Here is a 21910-nt window from a genome sequence, read left to right as displayed (position 1 = left end):
TCTGACAGATCTTTGGAACAGTGGGCTGTACAAGTTTTCATTTTCATGGACCACTGTTCCAAAGATCCGTCAGACACCTGTGGGGTGTAAATTCTCACTGCACCCCTCATTACATTCCGTGAGAGGTGTCGTTTCCGAAATGGGGTCACATGTGGGGTTTTGTTTTTTTTGCGTTTGTCAAAACCGCTGTAACAATCAGCCACCCCTGTGCAAATCACCTCAAATGTACATGGTGCACTCTCCCTTCTGGGCCGTGTTGTGCGCCCCCAGAGCACTTTGCGCTCACATATGGGGTATCTCTGTAGTCGGGAGAAATTGCGTTACAAATTTTGGGGGGCTTTTTTCCCTTTTACCTCTTGTGAAAATTTAAAGTATAGGGCAACATCAGCATGTTAGTGTAAAAAATAAAAAATGTTTACACTAACATTCTGGTGTAGACCCCAACATTTCCTTTTCATGAAGGGTTAAAGAAGAAAAAGCCCCCCACACCTTGTAACGCAATTTCTCCCGAGTACAGCGATACCCCATATGTCGCCCTAAACTGTTGCCCTGAAATACGACAGGGCTCCAAAGTGAGAGCGCCATGTGCATTTGAGGCCTAAATTAGGGATTTGCATAGGGGTGGACATAGGGGTATTCTACGCCAGTGATTCCCAAACAGGGGGCCTCCAGCTGTTGCAAAACTCCCAGCATGCCTGGACAGTCAACGGCTGTCCGACAATACTGGGAGTTGTTGTTTTTCAACAGCTGGAGGCTCTGCTTTGGAAACAGTGGCGTACCGGACGTTCTTATTGGGGGAGGGGGGCTGTGTAGGGGTATGTGTATATGTAGTGTTTTTAACTTTTTATTTTATTTTGTGTTAGTGTAGTGTAGTGTTTTTAGGGTACAGTCACATGGGCGGGGGATTACAGCGAGTTTCCCAGCGCAAAATTTGCTGCATCTCAAGATGCGAGAAACCCACTGTAAAAGCCTCGCCCATGTGAATGTACCCTGTACATTCACGGGGGTGGCGGGGCGGGGGGGGCTTGCATCAGCTGTTGCAAAACCACAACTCCCAGCATGCATGGTCTGTTAGTGCATGCTGGGAGTCATAGTTTTGCAACAGCTGGAGGCACACAGGTTAGGAAACACTGAGTTAGAAACAGACAATGTTTCCCAACCAGTGTGTCTCCAGTTGTTGCAAAACTACAACTCCCAGCATGCCCAGACAGCTGAAGGGCATGCTGGGAGTTGTAGTACGGCAACATCTGAAGGGCCAGATGTTGCTGAACTAAAACTCCCAGCATGCCTGGACAGTCAGTGCATACTGGGAGTTGTAGTTTTGCAACAGCTGGAAGAGCACAGATTGGAGACCATTATACAATGGTCTCCAAACTGGGGCCCTCCAGATGTTGCAAAACTACAACTCCCAGCATGCATGGTCTTTAGTGCATGCTGGGAGTTATAGTTTTGCAACAGCTGGAGGCACACAGGTTAGGAAACACTGAGTTAGAAACAATGTTTCCCAACCAGTGTGTCTCCAGCTGTTGCAAAACTACAACTCCCAGCATGCCCAGACAGCTGAAGGGCATGCTGGGAGTTGTAGTTCGGCAACATCTGAAGGGCCAGATGTTGCTTAACTAAAACTCCCAGCATGCCTGGACAGTCAGTGCATGCTGGGAGTTGTAGTTTTGCAACAGCTGGAAGAGCACAGATTGGAGACCATTATACAATGGTCTCCAAACTGAGGCCCTCCAGATGTTGCAAAACTACAACTCCCAGCATGCCCAGACAGCCAAAGGCTGTCTAGGCATGCTGGGAGTTGTAGTTTTCAGACTCCTAGAAGCAGCAGTGAAGATCTTCACTGCTGCTTCTGAGGACCATATACTCACCCGTCGCTGCTCCTCCACGTGGCCGGTCCCGCGCTGCTCCTCGGTCCCGCCGCTGGATCAGGTAAGTCCGCCGGTCCCCTCCTGTTCCCCCCCGTGTGCCGCAGGTCCCCGCGAGCCCCCGCAGCCTTCGTCCCCCGTTCTGCCCGACTTCCAGGGGCGGGCAGTGCGGGGGATCTGAACTTTCACCCCAGATCACTGTGATTGGTCCACAGGGACCAATCACAGTGATCGCTGACCAGGACCATCAATTGATGGTCCTGGGGGTGAAGCAGAAGTTGTCCCCTGCTGGAAACAGCGGGACTTCTGCCAGTTAACCCGTGCGATGCTGCGCATCGCCGGGTTAACTGCATGTCATTTATAAACGCCGGGATGCGCGAACGCACTGCACAACCCGGCGTTTATATATGACATTCTGCGGGAAGGGGTTAAGGATTCTTTAGCTATGAAAGACGACGTGTCTGACATGACTAATTCTCACAGTAATCCAGTATAAAGGTCAGTGCAAACCAAGAAGCCAAGATTATAACAAAAGACAAAAGATCGCACAATAAAAAACATTTTTCCAGCAGGGTAACCTTTAAGATATATTCAGGCGTACAGTATCCTGCGCATTTTTGAACTCGGCAGCTTAAAATCTGCAGCTTTAAATCCAGGATACTGTACGTGTGAATAGACCCTTATTAAGGGTAGGATCACACGTGGAATATTTTGCTGTGTATTTTCCTGCATATTTTTCTACCCATTGTGTAGCAAAATCAGCTGTAGAGAACACACAGCAAAATACGGCACACATGATCCTACCCTTAATAAGGGTCTATTCACACGTACAGTATCCTGCGCGTGTTTGATGCGCTGGACTTCATGAAGAAGATTTGAAGCTGTGTTCACACTTATTTTACGTTGATATCACGTACGTTCACTTTATTTACTTTGATATCTGCAGCATAAAATCTGCAACTTTAAACACCACGTTTCAAATATGTGCAGGATACTGTAAGTATGAAAACACCATTACAAAATATTTTTAGCCATAGATATATATATATATATATAAATTTGTATAATCAGAAAGGACATAATTCAGATTACTGTAATATAGCTGCATTTTAGTTATTCATATTTTAAAGGGTACTCCTGTGGAAAACATTTTTTTTTTTTTTTAAATCAACTGGTGCCAGAAAGTTAAACAGATTTGTAAATGACTTCTATTAAAAAAAACTTTACCCTTTCAGTACTATTTAGCAGCTGTATGCTACAGAGGAAATTCTTTTCTTTTTGAATCTCTTTTTTGTCTTGTCCACAGTGCTCTCTGCTGACACCTGATGCCCGTGTCAGGAACTGTCCAGAGCAGGAGAAAATCCCCATTGCAAAACCTATGCTGCTCTGGACAGTCCCTGACACGGGCAGCAGGTGTCAGCAGAGAGCACTGTGGACAAGACAAAAAAAAAGAAATTCAAAAAGAAAAGAATTTCCTCTGTGGAATACAGCTGCTAAAAAGTACTGGAAGGGTAAAGATTTTTTTTAATAGAAATAATTTACAAATCTGTTTAACTTTCTGGCACCAGTTGATTAAAAAAATAAATAAATAAATAAATGTTTTCCACCGCAGTACCCCTTTAACGACGCAGGACGTAAATGTACGTCCTGGTGATGTGGTACTTATGCACCAGGACGTACATTTAGGTCCTGAGCATAACCGTGGGCATCGGAGCGATGCCGGCATCATGTGCGGCAGGTCCCGGCTGTGGATCGCAGCCAGGGACCCGCCGGTAATGGCGGACACCAGCGATTCCGCGGATGTCTGCCATTAACCCCTCAGATGCCGTGATCAATACAGATCACGGTATCTGCAGCATCGCGATCACTTAACAGGATGATCGGATCGCCCGCAGCGGCGATCCGATCATCCTGCACGGTAGACGGAGGTCCCCTCACCTGGCTCCGCTGCCTTCCCGCAGACCAGAGCAGAAGATGCCCGATAATGCTGATCAGTGCTGTGTCCTATACATAGCACTGAACAGAATTAGCAATCGAATGGTTGCTATAAATAGTCCCTATGGGGACTATAAGAGTGTAAAAATAAAAGTAAAAAATAAAGTTAAAAAAATGTGAAAACCCCCCCTCCCCCAATAAAAACGTAAATTGTCCCATTTTCCCTATTTTACCCCCAAAAAGTGTAAAAAAATTATTTTACATACATATTTGGTATCGCCGCGTGCGTAAATATCCGTACTATTAAAATAAAATGTAAATGATCCCGTACGGTGAACGGCGTGAACGTAAAAAAAAAATCCAAAATAGCTGCTTTTTTATAACATTTTATTCCAAAAAAAAATTAATAAAAAATGTAATAAAAGTTTTGTATCAGCAAATATGGTATTAATAAAAAGTACAGATCACGGCGCAAAAAATTAGCCCTCATACCGCCGCTTATACGGAAAAATGAAAAAGTTATAGGTCTTCAAAATAGGGGGATTTTAAACGTACTAATTTGGTTAAAAAAATTGTGATTTTTTTAAGCGCAACAGTAATAGAAAAGTGTATAATCACGGGTATCATTTTAATCGTACTGACCCAGAGAATAAAAAACACATGTCATTTTTACCATAAATTGTACGGCGTGAAAACAAAACCTTCCAAAATTTGCTAAATTGCGTTTTTCTTTTTAATTTCCCCACACAAATAGTATTTTTTGGGTTGCACCATACATTTTATGGTAAAGCCCTCATACTAGTCTGTGGATGAAACTATAAAAGAGTTATGATTTTTTGAAGGGGAGGAGGAAAAAACGAAAGCGTAAAAATAAAACTGTCGCGAGTCCTTAAGGTCCAAATGGGCTGAGTCCTTAAGGGGTTAAGTCCAAACCCTGTTCCATCAACAAATCTAAAGACGCGAACAATCATCATGGCTGAGATTAGACTTGTGGTCGGGAAACTGCTTCAATATGGAGTCATTATTGTAGGAAGTAATACAGACACTGTTTGAATGAGGCCATAGATAAGTAAAGGAGTTCGCCCACAAAGTACATGCATGATCTACCTGAGGAGTAGAGTCTGATCCATTGTTTCCCAACCAGGAGGCGGGCCTCCTGGTGTTGCAAAACTACAACTCCCAGCATGCCTGGACAGCCAAAGGCTGTCCAGGCATGCTGGGAGTTGCAGTTTTGCAACATCTGGAGGCCCCCTGGTTGGGAAACACTGGTCTGATGAGTGGGTGTCTGACCGTAGGAACCCCTACCAATCACATGATCAAGGTCCTTTGTCCTACTTGACTGAATGTGTGCTGCTGCATTCATCTGTATAGACCAGATAAAGACAACAAGTACATAGCTCGGCCACCTTGGCCCGGCCCACCGTTAAATGAACTGGCAGCACATGTATTCGGCCGCCAATACGTTCAAATTGGAGACACAGGTTCTTCTGGTCACCAATAATAAGACCCTCATTACTTATTCTTTGGATGGGTGATGACTGCCCTTCATGGGCAAACCCATTCAAAATGAGAGATATACGAGAGATCTAAGAGTGCTAATAAACCCCATTAGGAGACAGTAAGGGAAAGAAAGACTGAGAGGGTGTCTGGTGGTGGAAGCGTGTGGAGGGATAGCTCTCATCATGTTCATACTGAGGCAGCAGTGCAGGATGGCTCGTGGCTTTTGTAGACACAGCAGTCAAGTGCACATAAGAACCATTTCCTTAAAGGGGTACTCCGGTGGAAAACAATTTTTTTTTTAAATCAACTGGTGTTAGAAAGTTTTTTCCTGGAATACCCCTTTAATCCTTCCAGATCCACAGGAAGTTCTTCTCTTTTTGAAGTTCTTTTCTGTCTGACCACAGTGCTCTCTGCTAACACCTGTCTATGTCAGGAACTGTCCAGAGCACAATAGATTTGCTATAGGGATTTGCTCCTGCTCTAGACAGTTCCTGACATGGACAGAGGTGTCAGCAGAGAGCACTGTGGTCAGACTGAAAATAAATTCAAAAAGAATATAACTTCCTGTGAAGCATACAGCAGCTGATAAGTACTGGAAAGGTTAATATTTTTATATCGAAGTAATTTACAAAACTGTTTAACTTTCTGGCACCAGTTGATTTGAAAAAAAAAAAAAAAATTATATATAGTTTTCCACGGGAGTACCCCTTTAATGGCTCAATGTGGACATGGCCGACATATGCGGCCACCCAGAAATGCCCCACTTTGTCAGTATGAGAGTTAAAAATGAGCTGAATGAATGTCCGGTGGGCTCATAGAGACTGGTGTCATCTGGATTGGTGTCAGTCCCAGCAGTCAGACTCCCACTAACCAGCTTGTTATCCCGTATCCTGTGGATAGGAGAAAACTTATTTTCAATGAAAATCCAAAGAAGAAAAAAAAAAAGAAGATCCAGTTCCCAGGGAAATAGTCCAAAAAGTGCAGATTCTGTATTTAGTGCATACAAAAAAGCAAACAGATCTAAAAACACGACCGACGCGTTTTGGTCAGAAAGGACATTCCATCTGAAACATGTCAGTTGTGATTTTAGATCTGTCGTATGGCCCCGACATACGATGGTCTCTCAGAGGCCATCGCATGTTGAAGGTAGCATCAACATACGATGCTTTTGTATGTCGGGGCCATCGCATACACGGCTATCCGGCAGCGCAGACTGCTTCAGCTACCGCCAGATAGCCGTTTAAGGTGCCCCGTGTGGTTTGCTGACGATCACTCACCTGTCCCCGACATTCCGGACCGTCCTTTCAGGCTCTGCTGCATCGCCGTCGCTCTCCGTCGTCATCACTTCGCCGCGCACGCTGTCCCATCATCCAATAGGAGCGGCGTGCGCAGCGACGTGATGACGACGATGAAGAGCGATGATCCCGGCCAGCAGAGATGGTCCGGAGCAATGGGGACACCTGGGGACGCGGTGACAGCGATGGAGGGCGACATCCAGGGAAGCGGTGACAGTCCGGAGCAGCGGGGACAGGTGAGTATAACTTCCTATACTTTACATTGCACGGATCCCTCAAAATACAATGTTTTCAACAAACGATGGTTCATTTGGAACGGATTACCATCGTATGATACCATCGTACGGTTTACCTATCCATGTCTATGGCCTGAATACCCCTTAAAGGGGTATTCCGCCCCTAGACATTTTATCCCCTATCCAAAGGATAGGGGATAAGATGTCAGATCGCCGCGGTCCCGCTGCTGGGGACCCCTGGGATCCCCGCGCTATCATTACAGCACAGAGCGAGTTCGCTCGGCACGTAATGATGGGCGGTACAGGGACCGGAGCATCGTTACGTCACGGCTCCGCCCCTCGTGATGTCATGGCCCACCCCTTTCAATACAAGTCTATGGGAGGGGGTGTGGTGGTGCACGCCCATAGACTTGCATTAAGGCGACGGCCCGTGATGTCACGAGGGGCGGAGCCATGACGTCACGCGGCTCCGTCCCCTGTATCGCCCGTCATTACGCACAGAGCGAACTCGCGAACTGTGCTGTAATGAGTGCTGTGCTGTAACTGTGCTGTAATGGGTCCCCAGCAGCGGGACCGCAGCGATCTGACATCTTATCCCCTATCCTTTGGATAGGGGATAAAATGTCTAGGGGCGGAATACCCCTTTAAACAATGAAAATACCACTTTCAGAAGACTTTACAATGGCGGTATTCAAACTGTGGACCTCCAGCTGTTGCAAAACTACAACTCCCAGTTGGGAGTTGTAGTTTTGCACCATCCAAAGGTCCACAGTTTGGAGACCACTGCTTTCTACATCATCTGGAGTTCCATAGTTTGAGTACCACATCTTTTACATGAAAGACATAAGTGTATAGTTTTGGAACATCGCCTGTAAGATGAAAAGATGATTTGTTGTAACTAGAGATGAGCGAACTTACAGTAAATTCGATTCGTCACGAACTTCTCGGCTCGGCAGTTGATGACTATTCCTGCGTAAATTAGTTCAGCTTTCAGGTGCTCCGGTGGGCTGGAAAAGGTGGATACAGTCCTAGGAAAGAGTCTCCTAGGACTGTATCCACCTTTTCCAGCCCACTGGAGCACCTGAAAGCTGAACTAATTTATGCAGGAAAAGTCATCAACTGCCGAGCCGAGAAGTTCGCAACGAATTTACTGTAAGTTCGCTCATCTCTAGTTGCAACATCAGAAATCTTGTAAAAAAAAAATTTAAAAAAGTTTTACACTTCTATTAAGAAACTTACCGTATATGTTCCAAAAGAAGACAGAGCATACATATACATATACACACACACACACACACACGCGCGTACGTACAGAACACTGCCCACCGGGGAACGCACAGGAAGTAGCAACACAGTATTTTGGTTTTATTCAGGATAGAAATGTAAGAATATAGTCTAAAATCTGCCAGAGGAGTATAATATGGAACATACTGAGAAAAAACTTGCTAAATACACTGTATTTGACCTTTAGAAAAAATATTAGTAACTTTTTTTTTTTTTAATACAATTAAGCAAAATTGAGAAAAAAACAGATCAGGGGCTAAAAGTGAGGTGAAGCTGGGGGGGGGGGGGGGGTCTTATAAAACTGCCCGGAACAGAGCATTGGTCCTTGGTGAACATATTCGTCATAATAAAAAAAAAAATAAAAATAAAAATAAAAAAAAAAAAAGCCCCCCGCCCCCACCCTTTGCACTCTTTACACAGAGCCTCAATACATGTGTGGTCATAGCTCCGTGCACCCTACTCCAGGTGTTTATTGGGCACTTCCTGTGATCTGTTGACCCCTGAAGAGTATCTCTCACCTTGCAGAAATAAACCATTTTTTTTTTTTTTTTTTTTTTAGGTCATCCTCCAGGCTACGAATTAAATTAAAATAAACCAACATGGTTTCCTCTAGAATAGAGAAAAAAAAATAAAAAAAAATCGTGACCAAGCAGATTAACCCCTGCGCTGCCAACCGTGCCTGCAACACATCATGGAGTGATTATTAAGAGTCTCGGTGGACTGCAGCTTTTGTTTCCTGTCAATGACAGGGTTGGTTCCCTTTTGACCTCCCTCATAAAGAAACTACATCTCAATGACTTTAGGTTTTAGACGAAAAGCACGTGTGCGTACGCGCGTATACACACACATGCACGATACCCATAGAACGTGTGATATACTGGGACAGATCATCCCTCGGATGACGTTACATATCTTGCAGGCCTTACAAGTAGAACGATGTAACGGATAAGACTATGGTAATAGATGGAATGGCTCCTACAATGTGCAATCCGGGTGTCCTTGGGACATATAGGGGCCCCTTCTACACTGCGCCAATGGAGTGTCTTCATTAGGCTCTTCAGGAAGGATTTATTAAAACAGGTGGGGGATAGATACAGCCCAGAGGTATCGTAAAGACTTTGTGGAGTGGCGCGACACAACCAGATCGGATCGATGAACATTGTACATTCAACAACTAAAATCCGTTCCCTATCGTTTGTCTCTTTTTGTAGAGGAACAAACACGAAGCGCAACGTGTTGGCGGCGTCGTGTCAGAGAATGCTGACTCTCTCTCCCAAAGCCCTCATCTCGGCGTCTTCAGGTTCGCTGGCTGGTGGGGGCAGAAGATGAGGCGGGTACTGAAGACAGTGTTCCCCGGCATACATCACCCAGCGCATGTCGTCACTTTCATGGGTAATGTAGCGCTCCCCAATCTTGCACTCCAGTTCACGGAGATCAAGCCACGTTTGGTAATCCTATTTGAAGAAATAAAAAACAGGGGAGAAAAAAGAAGCATTAATGTTTTACTTAAACGTTATTTCCCTGTAATTTTTTGTTTTTCGACAAACACTTAAATCCATACGTCATATACGGAAAGTAAACGCTTGGAACCTCTTACTAATATACCACAGGCTCAGCACTCCAGACAAGGCATGGCATAAGATCTGCTATTTAATAGCTCACTCTTTTTTTTAAATGAACAAGGAATAAGGTTCCAATTTATAGCCAATGCATTACTGAGTTTACATCCTTGCACATGCTATGAAACACAACATGTGAATTGGAACCGTATACGCTGTTCGCTTTTTAAAATTTATTTTTTTTATTTATTTTAAAGGGGTACTCCACCACTAGACATCTTATCCCCATCTTATCCAAAGGAAAGGGGAATAAGATGTCTGATCACAGGGATCCTGCTGACTCCCGATCTCCGCGCTGCACCCGGCGTTCTGAACGAACGCTGGGTTCCGGCAGCAGTGGTCGTAACGTCATGCCATGCCACCTCTAGGCATCACACCACATCCCCTGAATGCAGGTCTATGGGAGGGGGCGAGACGGCCGTCATGCCCCCTCCTACAGACATGAATGGAGGGGGTGGGGTGTGACGCCAGGAGGATGCGTGGGGTGATGCCTAGAGGTGTCATGGCATGACGTTACAACCACTGCTGCCGGAACCCAGCGTTTGTTCAGAATGACGGGTGCTGCGCGGAGATCGCGGGGGTCCCCTGTGACCAGACATCTTGTCCCCTATCCTTTGGATAGGGAATAAAAAGAACACGGAGCGCTCCCTGTGTGGAATCAATGCGGGTTGAGCGGTGAGGTAGTGCAGGTAATGGAAACTCACTCACCTGGTTAGGTTGTGCTGGAAAGGCACAACGCTCACAGAGGTATAAGCACAATGAGACTGCAGCGGCTTCCCACTCCGGCTGGCGGACGTGATAATATGCAGAAAGTGGAGAAAAGAGAAGATGGAAGCTGAGGTCGCGCTGTCATCAAGTAGGACGAATCCAGGATACAGAAGTAAGTTACCTTATTTGAAATACATGCAACGCGTTTCAAAACACTCATGTTTTGAAAAAAAAAACCTGAGTGTTTTGAAACGCGTTGCAAGTATTTCAAATAAAGTAACTTACTTCTGTATCCTGGATTCGTCCTACTTGATGACAGCGCGACCTCAGCTTCCATCTTCTCTTTTCTCCTCTTTCTGCATTTTGGATAGGGAATCAGCTGTCTAGCGGTGGAGTACCCCTTTAAAGAAGCCAATGAAATGAAGATGCGCTGGACCATCCCATAGTGACATCTGGCACTTTACGTATGCATCAAAGATAGGATTATGTAAAATCCCCAAACAGCAGAAAGAATGCGGCACTCACCATTAAATCCAAGCAAAGGCACTTTTATTGTGTTCGTAGCCACAGGACAGCAGAGAACAGATAGTGAGCTGTGAAACTGACGTCTCCTTGTTCCCTGCTACCCCGTGGCTACAATCAGAAGAAAAGACATTTTGCTTGGATCTAATGTTGAGTGCCATGTTAATTCTAGTGTATATGGACTATATAGTCCCCTCTATAACCTAATTTAAAGGGGTTCTCCACTGCCCTGCCTTTCGGAGATCCGCTCACAGCGTCCGGAAGTTTATTACTCCGAACGCTGTGTGCGGGCTTCCGTGTTCGAGGCCGCCCCCTCGTGACATCACGCCCGCCCCCTCAACGAAAGTCTATGGGAAGGGGGCGTGACAGCGGTCGCGCCCCCTTCCCATGGACTTTTGTTGAGGGGGCGGGCGTGACGTCATGAGGGGGCGGGCCTGACGTCATGAGGGAGCGGCCTCGAACACGGAAGCCCGCACACAGCGTTCTGAGTAATAAACTTCCGGATGCTGCGAGCGGAGCTCCGGAAGGCAGGGCAGTGGAGAACCCCTTTAAAGGGGATTTTCTATAAATAGAGAAACAGCACCACCCTGTTCTCAGGTTGTGTGAAGTATTACGACTTTGTTCCATTTTCTGCAATGAAACTGAGCTGCAATACCACACACAGCCCAAGGACAGGTGTGGTGCTGTTTTCGGAAATCCTCTCCGTTTTTTAAAACCTGGATAACCCCTATAAGTGTGTATTCCACTACAAGTAATGAAGGAGCATTGTTCCGCTCTGCATGACAATCTTTGTGAACAAAACTTATGTTAAAAAATAAATAAATTCAATAATAATTTAAATTGTTTGTGGCTAAACGTTTAAACCGAGCAGAGCCGCAGAGCTTGTAGAAATAATGCAGTTTCCCTAATGAATATATAAATCTTCACATACTGACCAGAACTATATATATAGAGAATGTAAATCTCTATGCTCCAGATGTAAGTAACAATGGAGTCTGATTAGGTGCAGCGGGTGATCAGACATGGAACTCATCTCCCTCATCCTCCAGCAGGAGAAAAAGGTTCCTTGTATTGTTCATGTGATCTGAGGACGCATATACTCACTGACTGCTAAGGAGGGTTAATAAACAGAATTCCTGTATCCCGACTGGGGTCACTGGAGGCTGTACAGCAGTGTTTCCCAAGCAGGGTGCCTCCAGCAGTTGCCAAACTACAACTCCCAGCATGCCTGGACAGCCTTCGGCTGTCCAGGCATGCTGGGAGTTGTAGTTTGGCAACAGCTGGAGGCACCCTGCTTGGGAAACACTGCTGCACAGGGTAGAAATGACAGTAACAAGCTGGAATCTTTCTTTCTGAGGTCACGTGCAGCTTCCTCCTCCTTTTTACACACAAGCAGAATCAGGAACCAGAACCGGTCCAGTGACTGAACAATGGAGTTTACAGTAAGGATCGGGAGAATTCTAGGTATACGTCATATGTTTAGTTAAAAGATCATCTTTAACCCCTTGGTGCCATTTAGAGATGAGCGAACTTACAGTAAATTTGATTCGTCACAAACTTCTCAGCTCGGCGGTTGCTGACTTTTCCTGCATAAATTTAGTTCAGCTTTCCGGTGCTCCGGTGGGCTGGAAAAGGTGGATACAGTGCTAGGAAAGAGTCTCCTAGGACTGTATCCACCTTTTCCAGCCCATGGCAGCACCTAAAAGCTGAACTAATTTATGCAGGAAAAGTCAGCAACCGCCGAGCCGAGAAGTTCGTGACGAATCGAATTTACTGTAAGTTCGCTCATCTCTAGTGCCATTGGCCATGCATTTACAGTGTTAGGGACTGTGCTGTAATTTGGGTTGTAGAACTACAGACTGAAATGACCACCCCAAATCGTGCAAAAAAAAGGGGTCTCCTGGGGGTGGTCTTCTCAAAGAAGTTGTCTACTGGAGAGGTTATATGGTACCAGCAGCAGGTGCCAGCTGTATAATATTGCCAAAACTCCAATACTGGCTATCAGACTGTTTAGATGCCACAGTCAATAGCGGTTGAAGCATCTAAGTGGTTGGAATCCACAGAAATACTTCATGCATTACTGAGGCATTTAAGCAATCACAAAGTGAATTCTTCCAGTGCCACTAAAAGGGGCAAAAAAAAAAGGGAACCGGTTATCAGTTTTATGCAGCCCATCGTCAGTCCGGGACACTTTGAATCACTTTGACATGCTAAAGCGTATCAGAGTAATCACAGTTTAAAAATACCACCAGGAAACCATAAGTAGTCCTCAGGGTGGGTCCTGGTAGCTGCTCCTCACCTGGCCGACATGCATCACTTAAAGGGGTATTCCGGCCAAATACATCTTATCCCCTATCCAAGGGGATAACTTAAAGGAGTATTTCGGCCAAGTACATCTTGTCCTCTATCGAAAGGATAGGGGAAAAGATGTCTGATTGCGGGTGGCCCGCAGCTGGGACCCCCCACGATCACCGTGCAGCACCTGCATTCTATGCAGGGCTGTGTCTCCAGTCTCGGAACCTTCTTTGTTTACGGGACTGGAGACGTGACGTGATGTCATACCACGCCCCCTTGTGACGTCACGCCCCCTCCATTCATGTCTTTGGGTGGGGGCGTGAGACATGAATGGAGGGGGCGTGACGTCACATGGGGGCATGGTATGACATCACGTCACTTCTCCAGTCCCGGAAACAAAGATGTTTCTGAGACTGGAGACTAAGCCCCGCATAGAATGCGGGTGCTGCTCGGAGATCGCGGGGGGGGGGGGGGTCACAGCGGCGGGCCACTCGCAATCAGACATCTTTTCCCCTACCCTTTGGGTAGAGGACAAGATGTATTTGTCCGGAATACCCCCTTTAAGCCGAACGGGCAGGAAGCATTTTTAAACTATAATCACTCTGATACGCTTGAGTAATTCATAATGTACCGAACTTGTGATGGATGCCTGCACCAGTTTTATGCTGCCCGTGGTTTAAGCAGCATAAAACTAATCACAGATTCTCTTTATTAAAGTGTTCAAAAAACCTACAAAAAGAAAGAAAATCTAAAAAAAAAAATTTATTTTCTCCTTTTACAAAATGTTTCAAATTGTTAAAGCTGCAATGATATTATAAAACTATTACTTATTTAGAGTGGTGAATGCCATCCAGCATGCAAAATGGAAAAACTATGGCAAATAGCATTTTCATTTAATCATCCTTCCTGTCAAAAAAGGGATATTTTCCCAAAGTTGTCAAAATAAAAAAAACTCAAAAACTACAGCCCATCCAACCAGGGCCTGTTTTTAATTATTAATCATTTTTGTTTATTAATACCAAAAAAATACAGCTATGCTTTAATTTGTCCTCTTTAATTTACAATTGTTTGCATACAGGGCATGTATATAGGGGGATGGGCTAGAATCTGTCATTTGGGCTGTTATTTATATTGTTTTATTTATTTATTTATTTATTTTAATTTCTATTTTACATAACGAGACCCCAATTACTTCAACTTGCTACCCGGGCGTCTTTTATAACACTAAAATACATATTTATTATTATTAATTTCCCCAGTAACTGGCCCTGATATATTAGTCCCAGTTACATGGGGGTATACAGCACCCTGACCCTCACTGCAGAGCTCACCTGGGTCTGCTAAGACTCAACAGCTCCTGCATATACCTAGGACCACCAGGAGGGGAAGCAGGAACCTTTACAGCTCTTTCCTCACCTGTGGAAGCACAATCTCTGTGCCACTGCAAACTCAGCAAGAATGTTCAGTACTGTCCCTGCAGATGCTCCCTGATGCTTCTTCGGTTGTCCTGCTGTGGTCCCTGCTGCGCTTCTCTTCCGGGTTCACTGTGGTCAAAGCGTCTTGCAATTGCTGGGCTGCAATCAGATGTATTTAGCCCCGACACTGGTCTTCCTGGAAGACGAGCGCATTGAGGACCGCAGTGGGACAATGGAGGCACCGGAAGAGTGGCGGGAGGTAAGAAAATGTTTTTTAGTTTTTTTTTTTAATACCGGACAATCTTAAATTTTATTAAAAACCTCCCCTTGTCTGGAGTTAACTTTAAAGGAGCACTCTGCTGCTAGACATCTTATCCCCCCATCCAAAGGATAGGGGATAAGATGTCTGATCGCAGAGGTCTTCGTCACGACTGCTGCCGAAACCCAGTGTTTTTTGTTCAGAACGCCGGGCAGATGGCTTGGTCCCAGCAGAGGGACCCCCCGTGATCGGACATTAGTACCCCTTAACGTAAACAAGCAAGTGTGAAGTGACAAGAAAGTGAAGTTCACACCAACTCTATCAGATCCCCCAGATCTATTACATGTCTAATTACATTTATATCTAAATATGAAAAATATAGAACGAATTGAGACCACAGTCAGACGTGTGAAGTTTTGAGGTTTGCTCACCTGTAACCAGGGGTGGTTAAGGGTTTTGTCCACACTGTAACGTTTCCTCATCTTTACTTGCAGGAGATTATTAATGAGGTCAATAGCTGAAAAAGAACAGAGGTTTGGTAGAATTATTAGGGGGGGGATCATATGTCCCCTTCATGAACTCTAGTAAAATCCCTGAGGTTGTTGGTTAAAGAGGTTATCCAGGCTTTAATACCAACTGTTTAACCCCTTGGGGACGGAGCCCATTATAACCCTAAGGACGGGAGCATTTTTTGCACATCTGACCACTGTTACTTTAGGCATTAATAACTCTGGGATGCTTTTACTTTTCATTCTAATTCCAAGATTGTTTTTCCGTGATATATTCTACTTTATGTTAGTGGTAAAATATTGTCCATATTTGCATCATTTCTTGGTGAAAAATTCCAAAATTAGATGAAAAAATTGAAAATTTAGCATTTTTCTAACTTTGAAGCTCTGCTTGTAAGGAAAATAGGCATTCCAAATAATTTATATATTGATTCACAAATACAAAATGTTTACTTAATGTTTGCATCATAAAGTTGACATGTTTTTACTTTTGGAAGACATCAGAGGGCTTAAAAGTTCAGAAGCAATTTTCCAATTTTTCTAAATCGGACTTTTTCAGGGGCCAGTTCAGTTTTGAAGTGGATTTGAAGGGCCTTCATATTAGAAATACCCCATAAATGACCCAATTATAAAAACTGCACCCCTCAAAGTACTCAAAATGACATTCAGTAAGTTTGTTAACCCTTTAGGTGTTTCACAGGAATAGCAGCAAAGTGAAGGAGAAAATTCAAAATCTTCATTTTTTACACTCGCATGTTCTTGTAGACCCAGTTTTTGAAATTTTACAAGGGGTAATAGGAGAAAAAGCCCCCCCAAAATTTGTAACCCAATTTCTCTCGAGTATGTAAATACCTCATATGTGTATGTCTAGTGTTCGGCAGGCGCAGTAGAGGGCTCAGAAGGGAAGGAGCGACAAGGGGATTTTGGAGACTGAATTTTGCTGAAATGGTTTTTGGGGGGCATGTCACATTTAGGAAGCCCCTGTGGTGCCATAACAGCAAAAAAAAAAAAAACACATGGCATACCATTTTGGAAACTACACCCCTCAAGGCACTTAACAAGGGGTCCGGTGACCCTTAACACCCCACAGGTGTTTGACGACTTTTCGTTAAATTCGGATGTGTAAATGAAAAAAAAAAATTTCTCACTTAAGTGTTTTTTTCCCCCCAAATTTACCATTTCTACAAAGGGTAATGGGAGAAAAATCCCCCCAAAATTTGTAACGCAATTTCTCCCAAGTACGGAGATACCCCATATGTGGCCCAAAACTGTTGCCTTGAAATACGACAGGGCTCTGAAGTGAGAGAGCGCCATGTGCATTTGAGGCCTAAATTAGTAATTTGCAATAGGGGTGGACCCGGTTACAAAGATGGGGCTTGTCTCCACCAAAACCCTACAGCAGTGTTTAAAAAACAGGGTGCCTCCAGCTGTTGCAAGAATCCCAGCCGGTCAGGACAGTCTATGGCTGTCCGGCAACACTGGGAGTTGTGGTTTTGCAACAGCTGGGTGCACTCTGGGTGTTGTAGTTTTGCAACAGCTGGAGGCACACAGGTTGGAACACAGCTGTTGCAAAACTACAATTCCCAGCACAGCCAGACAGTCAGGGATGCTGGGCATGTAGTTCTGCAATATCGGGCCCTTCAGATGTTGCAGAACTACAACTCCCAGCATGCTAGGAGTTGTAGTTATGCAACAACTGGGGAAGAACAGTTTGGAGACCGCTAAGTAGTGGCCTCCAAACTGTAGCCCTCCAGATGTTGCAAAACTACAACTCCAAGCATGCCTAGACTGTCCAGGCATGCTGGGAGTTGTAGTTCTGCAACATCTGAAGAGCCAGATATTGCAGAACTACATGCCCAGCATCCCTGACTGTCTGGCCGTGCTGGGAATTGTAGTTTTGCAACATCTGGAGGGCTACAGTTTGGAGACCACCATATAGTGGTCTCCAAACTGTGCCACTTCAGATGTTGCAAAACTACAACTCGCAGCATGCCCAGACAGCCTTTGGCTGTGTGGGCATGCTGGGAGTTGTAGTTTTGCAGCTTTTAGAAGGCCACAGTGAAGATCACTTATCGCGATCTTCACTGCAGCCTTCTCCGCCGCACTTTCTGGCCGCCACTCTTCCTGCTGCAGCCGCTGCTCCATGGATGCCGCCTCCGCAGGTACGGGTAAGCCGGACCATGCTTTCTCCTCTCCGCCCATGTTCCCCCGCTCTGTACCGACTTCCGATCGGTGGCCGGAGTGGGGGAAATGAACTCTAACCCCCCCCCACCCCCCTCCTGCCATTGGTGGTCAGCCTGACCGACCAATGGCAGGGGATAGGAGGGGGTGGCAACACTGCCACCTCGCTCCTATCCTTTAGGCTGGTCGGAGCTGGCTCTGACAGCTCCGTTCAGTCTTATTTTCCGGGCGATCGGGTCACCAGTGACCCGATTTGCCCGGATTGCGGCAAATTGCAGGTCTGAATTGACCTGCGATTTGCTGCGATCGCTGACATGGGGGGGTCTCAGGACCCCCTAGGCATTGCCACGGGATGCCTGCTGATAGATATCAGCAGTCATCCCGGTCCGATCACAGCCCGGCAAGCGGCAGTGATCGGAAATGCTGAGGGCATATGCATACGCCCTTCGTCCCCAAGGAGTTAAATATTTGATCACTTGGACCTAGCCCGGGAATTTTAAGAAGAGAAAAATATTTGGTAGCTGCTATTTATGCAGACCACAAATATAAAGAGATTTAAAGTATGGGGGTGCAGTTTAGCCCATTATATCACAGTTAAAGGGGTACTCCGCTACTCAGCATTTGGAACAAACTGTTCCGAACGCTGGAGCCGACGGCTCATGACTTCATAGTCCCGCCCCCTCAATGCAAGTTTATGGGAGGGGGCGTGACTATGACGTCACGAGCCGCCGGGCTCCAGCGTTCGGAACAGTATGTTCCAAACATTGAGCAGTGGAGTACCCTTTTAACACTTGAATCGCTGTTTTATGCCAATGAGTTTACATTACAGTAAGGTTATGTTCCTATGGCGGAATGTCTGCAGACAGCAGGCGCCGGCAGAACAAGCTGGTACTAGGCCCATTTTCAAATACGCCATCTTCATAGATAGCAATGCATTTCCGAGAGGATTCCGGAATCGGAGTTCCCATGGCAGATGTTTTCCACCACGTGCACACAGCCACAAAAATTGCATTGAAAACAATGGGACTTATATCAAGAAAAGTTCCACATTGTCCCAGGTTTACTATTGCAAATATGCAAAGTCTGGCAAAAAAAGGCGCAATGTAAACACACTAATAGCTGCTCTACACTTAGAAAACGAATTAAAAAATGCATCAAATTTATTAAATAGCCTTAAAGGGGTTATTTATTTATTTATTTTTTTTTTAAATGAACTGGTGCCAGAAAGTTAAACAGATTTGTAAATTACTTCTATAAAAAAAATCTTAATCCTTCCAGTACTTTTTAGCAGCTGTATACTACAGATGAAATTATTTTCTTTTTGGATTTCTTTTCTGTCCGACCACAGTGCTCTCTGCTGACACCCCTTGTCCATGTCAGGAACAGTCCAGAGCATGAGAAAATCCCCATAGCAAACATATGCTGCTCTGGTCAGTTCCTGTCCACAGGTGTCAGCAGAGAGCACTGCGAACAGACAGAAAAGAAATCCAAAAAGAAAAGAACTTCCTCCGTAGTATACAGATGCTAATAAGTACTGGAAGGCTTAAAAAAAAATTTTTGAAGTAATTTACAAATCTGTTTAACTCTGTGGCACCAGTAAAATGTTTTCCACTGGAGTATCCCTTTAAAGGAGTACTGCAGTGTAGGACAACTTATCCTCTATCCAAAGTATAGGGGATAAGTGTCTGATCTCGCCGCTGGGATAATAGCTGAGATCATAGCCCAGTGTTTTCCAACCAGTGTGCCTCCAGCTGTTGCAAAACTACAACTCCCAGCATGCACTGATAGACCATGCACTCCCAGCGAGTTGTAGTTTTGCAACAGCTGTTGCAAAGCTACAACTCCCAGCATGATCAGACTACCCAAGGGCATGCTGGGAGTTGTAGTTGGAACTGCAGCTGCTGCAAAACTACAACTCATAGCATGTATGGACTATCAGTGCATGCTGGGAGTTATAGTTTTGCAACAGCTGGAGGCACACGGGTTGGGAAACACTGAGTTAGGAAACAGACAATGTTTCCCAACCAGTGTCTCTCCAGTTGTTGCGAAACTACAACTCCCAGCCTGTTGAGACTGTCCAGGCATGCTGGGAGTTGTAGTTCTGCAACATCTGAAAGGCCAGATGTTAGAGAACTACAACTCCCAGCATGGCTGGGCAGGCTGAGATGTGTAGTTTTGCAACATCTGGAAGAGCACAGATTGAAGACCACTGCTATAGCCAAATGGATTACAGAAAAATGATCTCCAACATGCAAAAAAATCAAGTAGTGTCCCCACTGCAATATATTCTTTCATCAATGCATTATGTCTGTACAGTAAAGCACTGACCATCAGACGACGTCTCTCTCCAGGGGTGGGGCGGGTACATGAAGGCTGCGTTCTGTATTTGATCGTGAATGTCCTCATCTTCATTAAAAGGAAAAGTCCCGCTCAAGCTGACGTATATGATCACCCCGACAGACCACATGTCCAGTGAGCGGTTGTAGCCCCGATTTCTCAACACTTCAGGAGCCAAGTAGGCAGGAGTCCCGACGACTGAGCGACGAAAGGATTTCTCTCCGATGATACGTGCAAATCCGAAGTCACAAAGCTTAACCTGAAATGTATGTAAAGGTATGAAATCGTGTCTGTAACGTGCATTTAAAATGTTATTTCTTTAAAGTTTGAAAATCTTATTCCTTCCAGTACTTATCAGCTGCTGTATGCTCCCATAGGAAGTTGTGTAGGTCTTTCCAGTCTGACCACAGTGCTCTCTGCTGACACCTCTGTCCATGTCAGGAACTGTCCAGAGTAGGAGAGGATTATAGAAAATAGGGATTTCCTCCTGCTCCGAACAATTCCTGACACAGACAGAGGAGGCAGCAGAGAGCACTGTGGTCAGACTGGAATAAACTACACAACTTCCTCTGTAGCATACAGCAGCTGATAAGTACTGAAAGCCTTAAGATTGTTAAATAGAAATAATCTAAAAATCCTTATAACTTTCTGGCACCAGTTGAATTTGGAAAAACATTTTTTCCCACCAGAGTACCCCTTTAATCCAAATGCGGAAGCATGTCTCAGGATTATTGCAGTCACACAGCAGCCTCTTCAATGCAGGTGATTGTTGTGTAGCTCTAGATCACTGTTTCCCAATAAGTATGCATACAGCTGTTGCAAAACTACAACTCCCAGCATGCCCGGACAGCCAAAGGCTGGGAAACACTGCTTTAAGCTATAGCTATAAGTCTATTTATCCACTAACTTACCCTTTGGCTGTCCGGGCATGCTGGGAGTTGTAGTTTTGCAACAGCTGGAGGCACTCTGGTTCAGAAACACTGCTTTAAAGGGGTATTCCGGAAAGTTAAACAGATTTGTAAATTACTTCTATTAAAAAATCTTAATCCTTCCAATAGTTATTAGCTTCTGAAGTTGAGTTGTTGTCTTCTGTCTAACTGCTTTCTGATGACTCACGTCCCGGGAGCTGTGCAGTTCCTATGGGGATATTCTCCCATCATGCACAGCTCCCGGGACGTGACATCATCATTGAGCAGTTAGACAGAAAACTTCAGAAGCTAATAACTATTGGAAGGATTAAGATTTTTTTAATAGAAGTAATTTACAAATCTGTTTAACTTTCCGGAGCCAGTTGATTTATATAGAAAAAGGTTTTGCCTGGAATACCCCTTTAAGCTATAGCTTTAAGGCTATTTATCCACTGATTTACTCTTTGGCTGTCCGGGCATGCTGGGTGTTGTAGTTTTGCAACAGCTGGTGGCGCCCTGGTCAGAAAACACTGCTCTATACACAATGAGGTTTTCCAGCACAGTTAGCATTTCCATAACGTGTATGATATAATTAGAGATGAGCGAACTTACAGGAAATTTGATTAGTCACGAACTTCTCGGCTCGGCAGTTGATGACTTTTCCTGCGTAAATTAGTTCAGCTTTCCGGTGCTCCGGTGGGCTGGAAAAGGTGGATACAGTCCTAGGAAAGAGTCTCCTAGGACTGTATCCACCTTTTCCAGCCCACGGGAGCACCTGAAAGCTGAACTAATTTATGCAGGAAAAGTAATCAACTGCCGAGCCGAGAAGTTCGTGACGAATCTAATTTACTGTAAGTTCGCTCATCTCTAGATATAATACAAATATAAGCCTATTATTGTGCATAAAGGAAAACAGGGATACATTCTACCCGGACTAATGTACACACATTATAAAACAAGCATCCAGCCTGTACTAAGATTAAGTGGAATGACCTCTGTTATGTCACATTTTCCTTTCCATATACTCAGAATGAATGGT

General features: G+C 44.9%; 1 protein-coding gene across 6 annotated transcripts in view; it reads right to left on the bottom strand.

The window, feature by feature from the left end:
* Window positions 1–8490: 8490 nt before the first annotated feature.
* Window positions 8491–21910, bottom strand: part of PRKD1 (protein kinase D1) — a 170244-nt gene continuing 156824 nt past the window's right edge. For 5 of the 6 annotated variants that reach the window (XM_056547347.1, XM_056547343.1, XM_056547344.1 and 2 more), the window contains 3 exons: window positions 19955–20222; window positions 15368–15453; window positions 8491–9572 (listed from right to left, as the gene is read on the bottom strand). In XM_056547347.1, coding sequence (XP_056403322.1) covers window positions 9369–9572; window positions 15368–15453; window positions 19955–20222 — 558 coding nt within the window. In that variant the 3' untranslated portion in view covers window positions 8491–9368. The remainder of the gene's footprint in view (window positions 9573–15367; window positions 15454–19954; window positions 20223–21910) is intronic. The other variant, XM_056547341.1, reaches the window with a different exon arrangement.

Source organism: Hyla sarda, chromosome 11 (assembly GCF_029499605.1).
Source record: "Hyla sarda isolate aHylSar1 chromosome 11, aHylSar1.hap1, whole genome shotgun sequence".
NCBI lineage: Eukaryota > Metazoa > Chordata > Amphibia > Anura > Hylidae > Hyla > Hyla sarda.
Note: the sequence above shows the minus strand (reverse complement) of the source record. Positions and strands in the feature narration are given on the sequence as shown.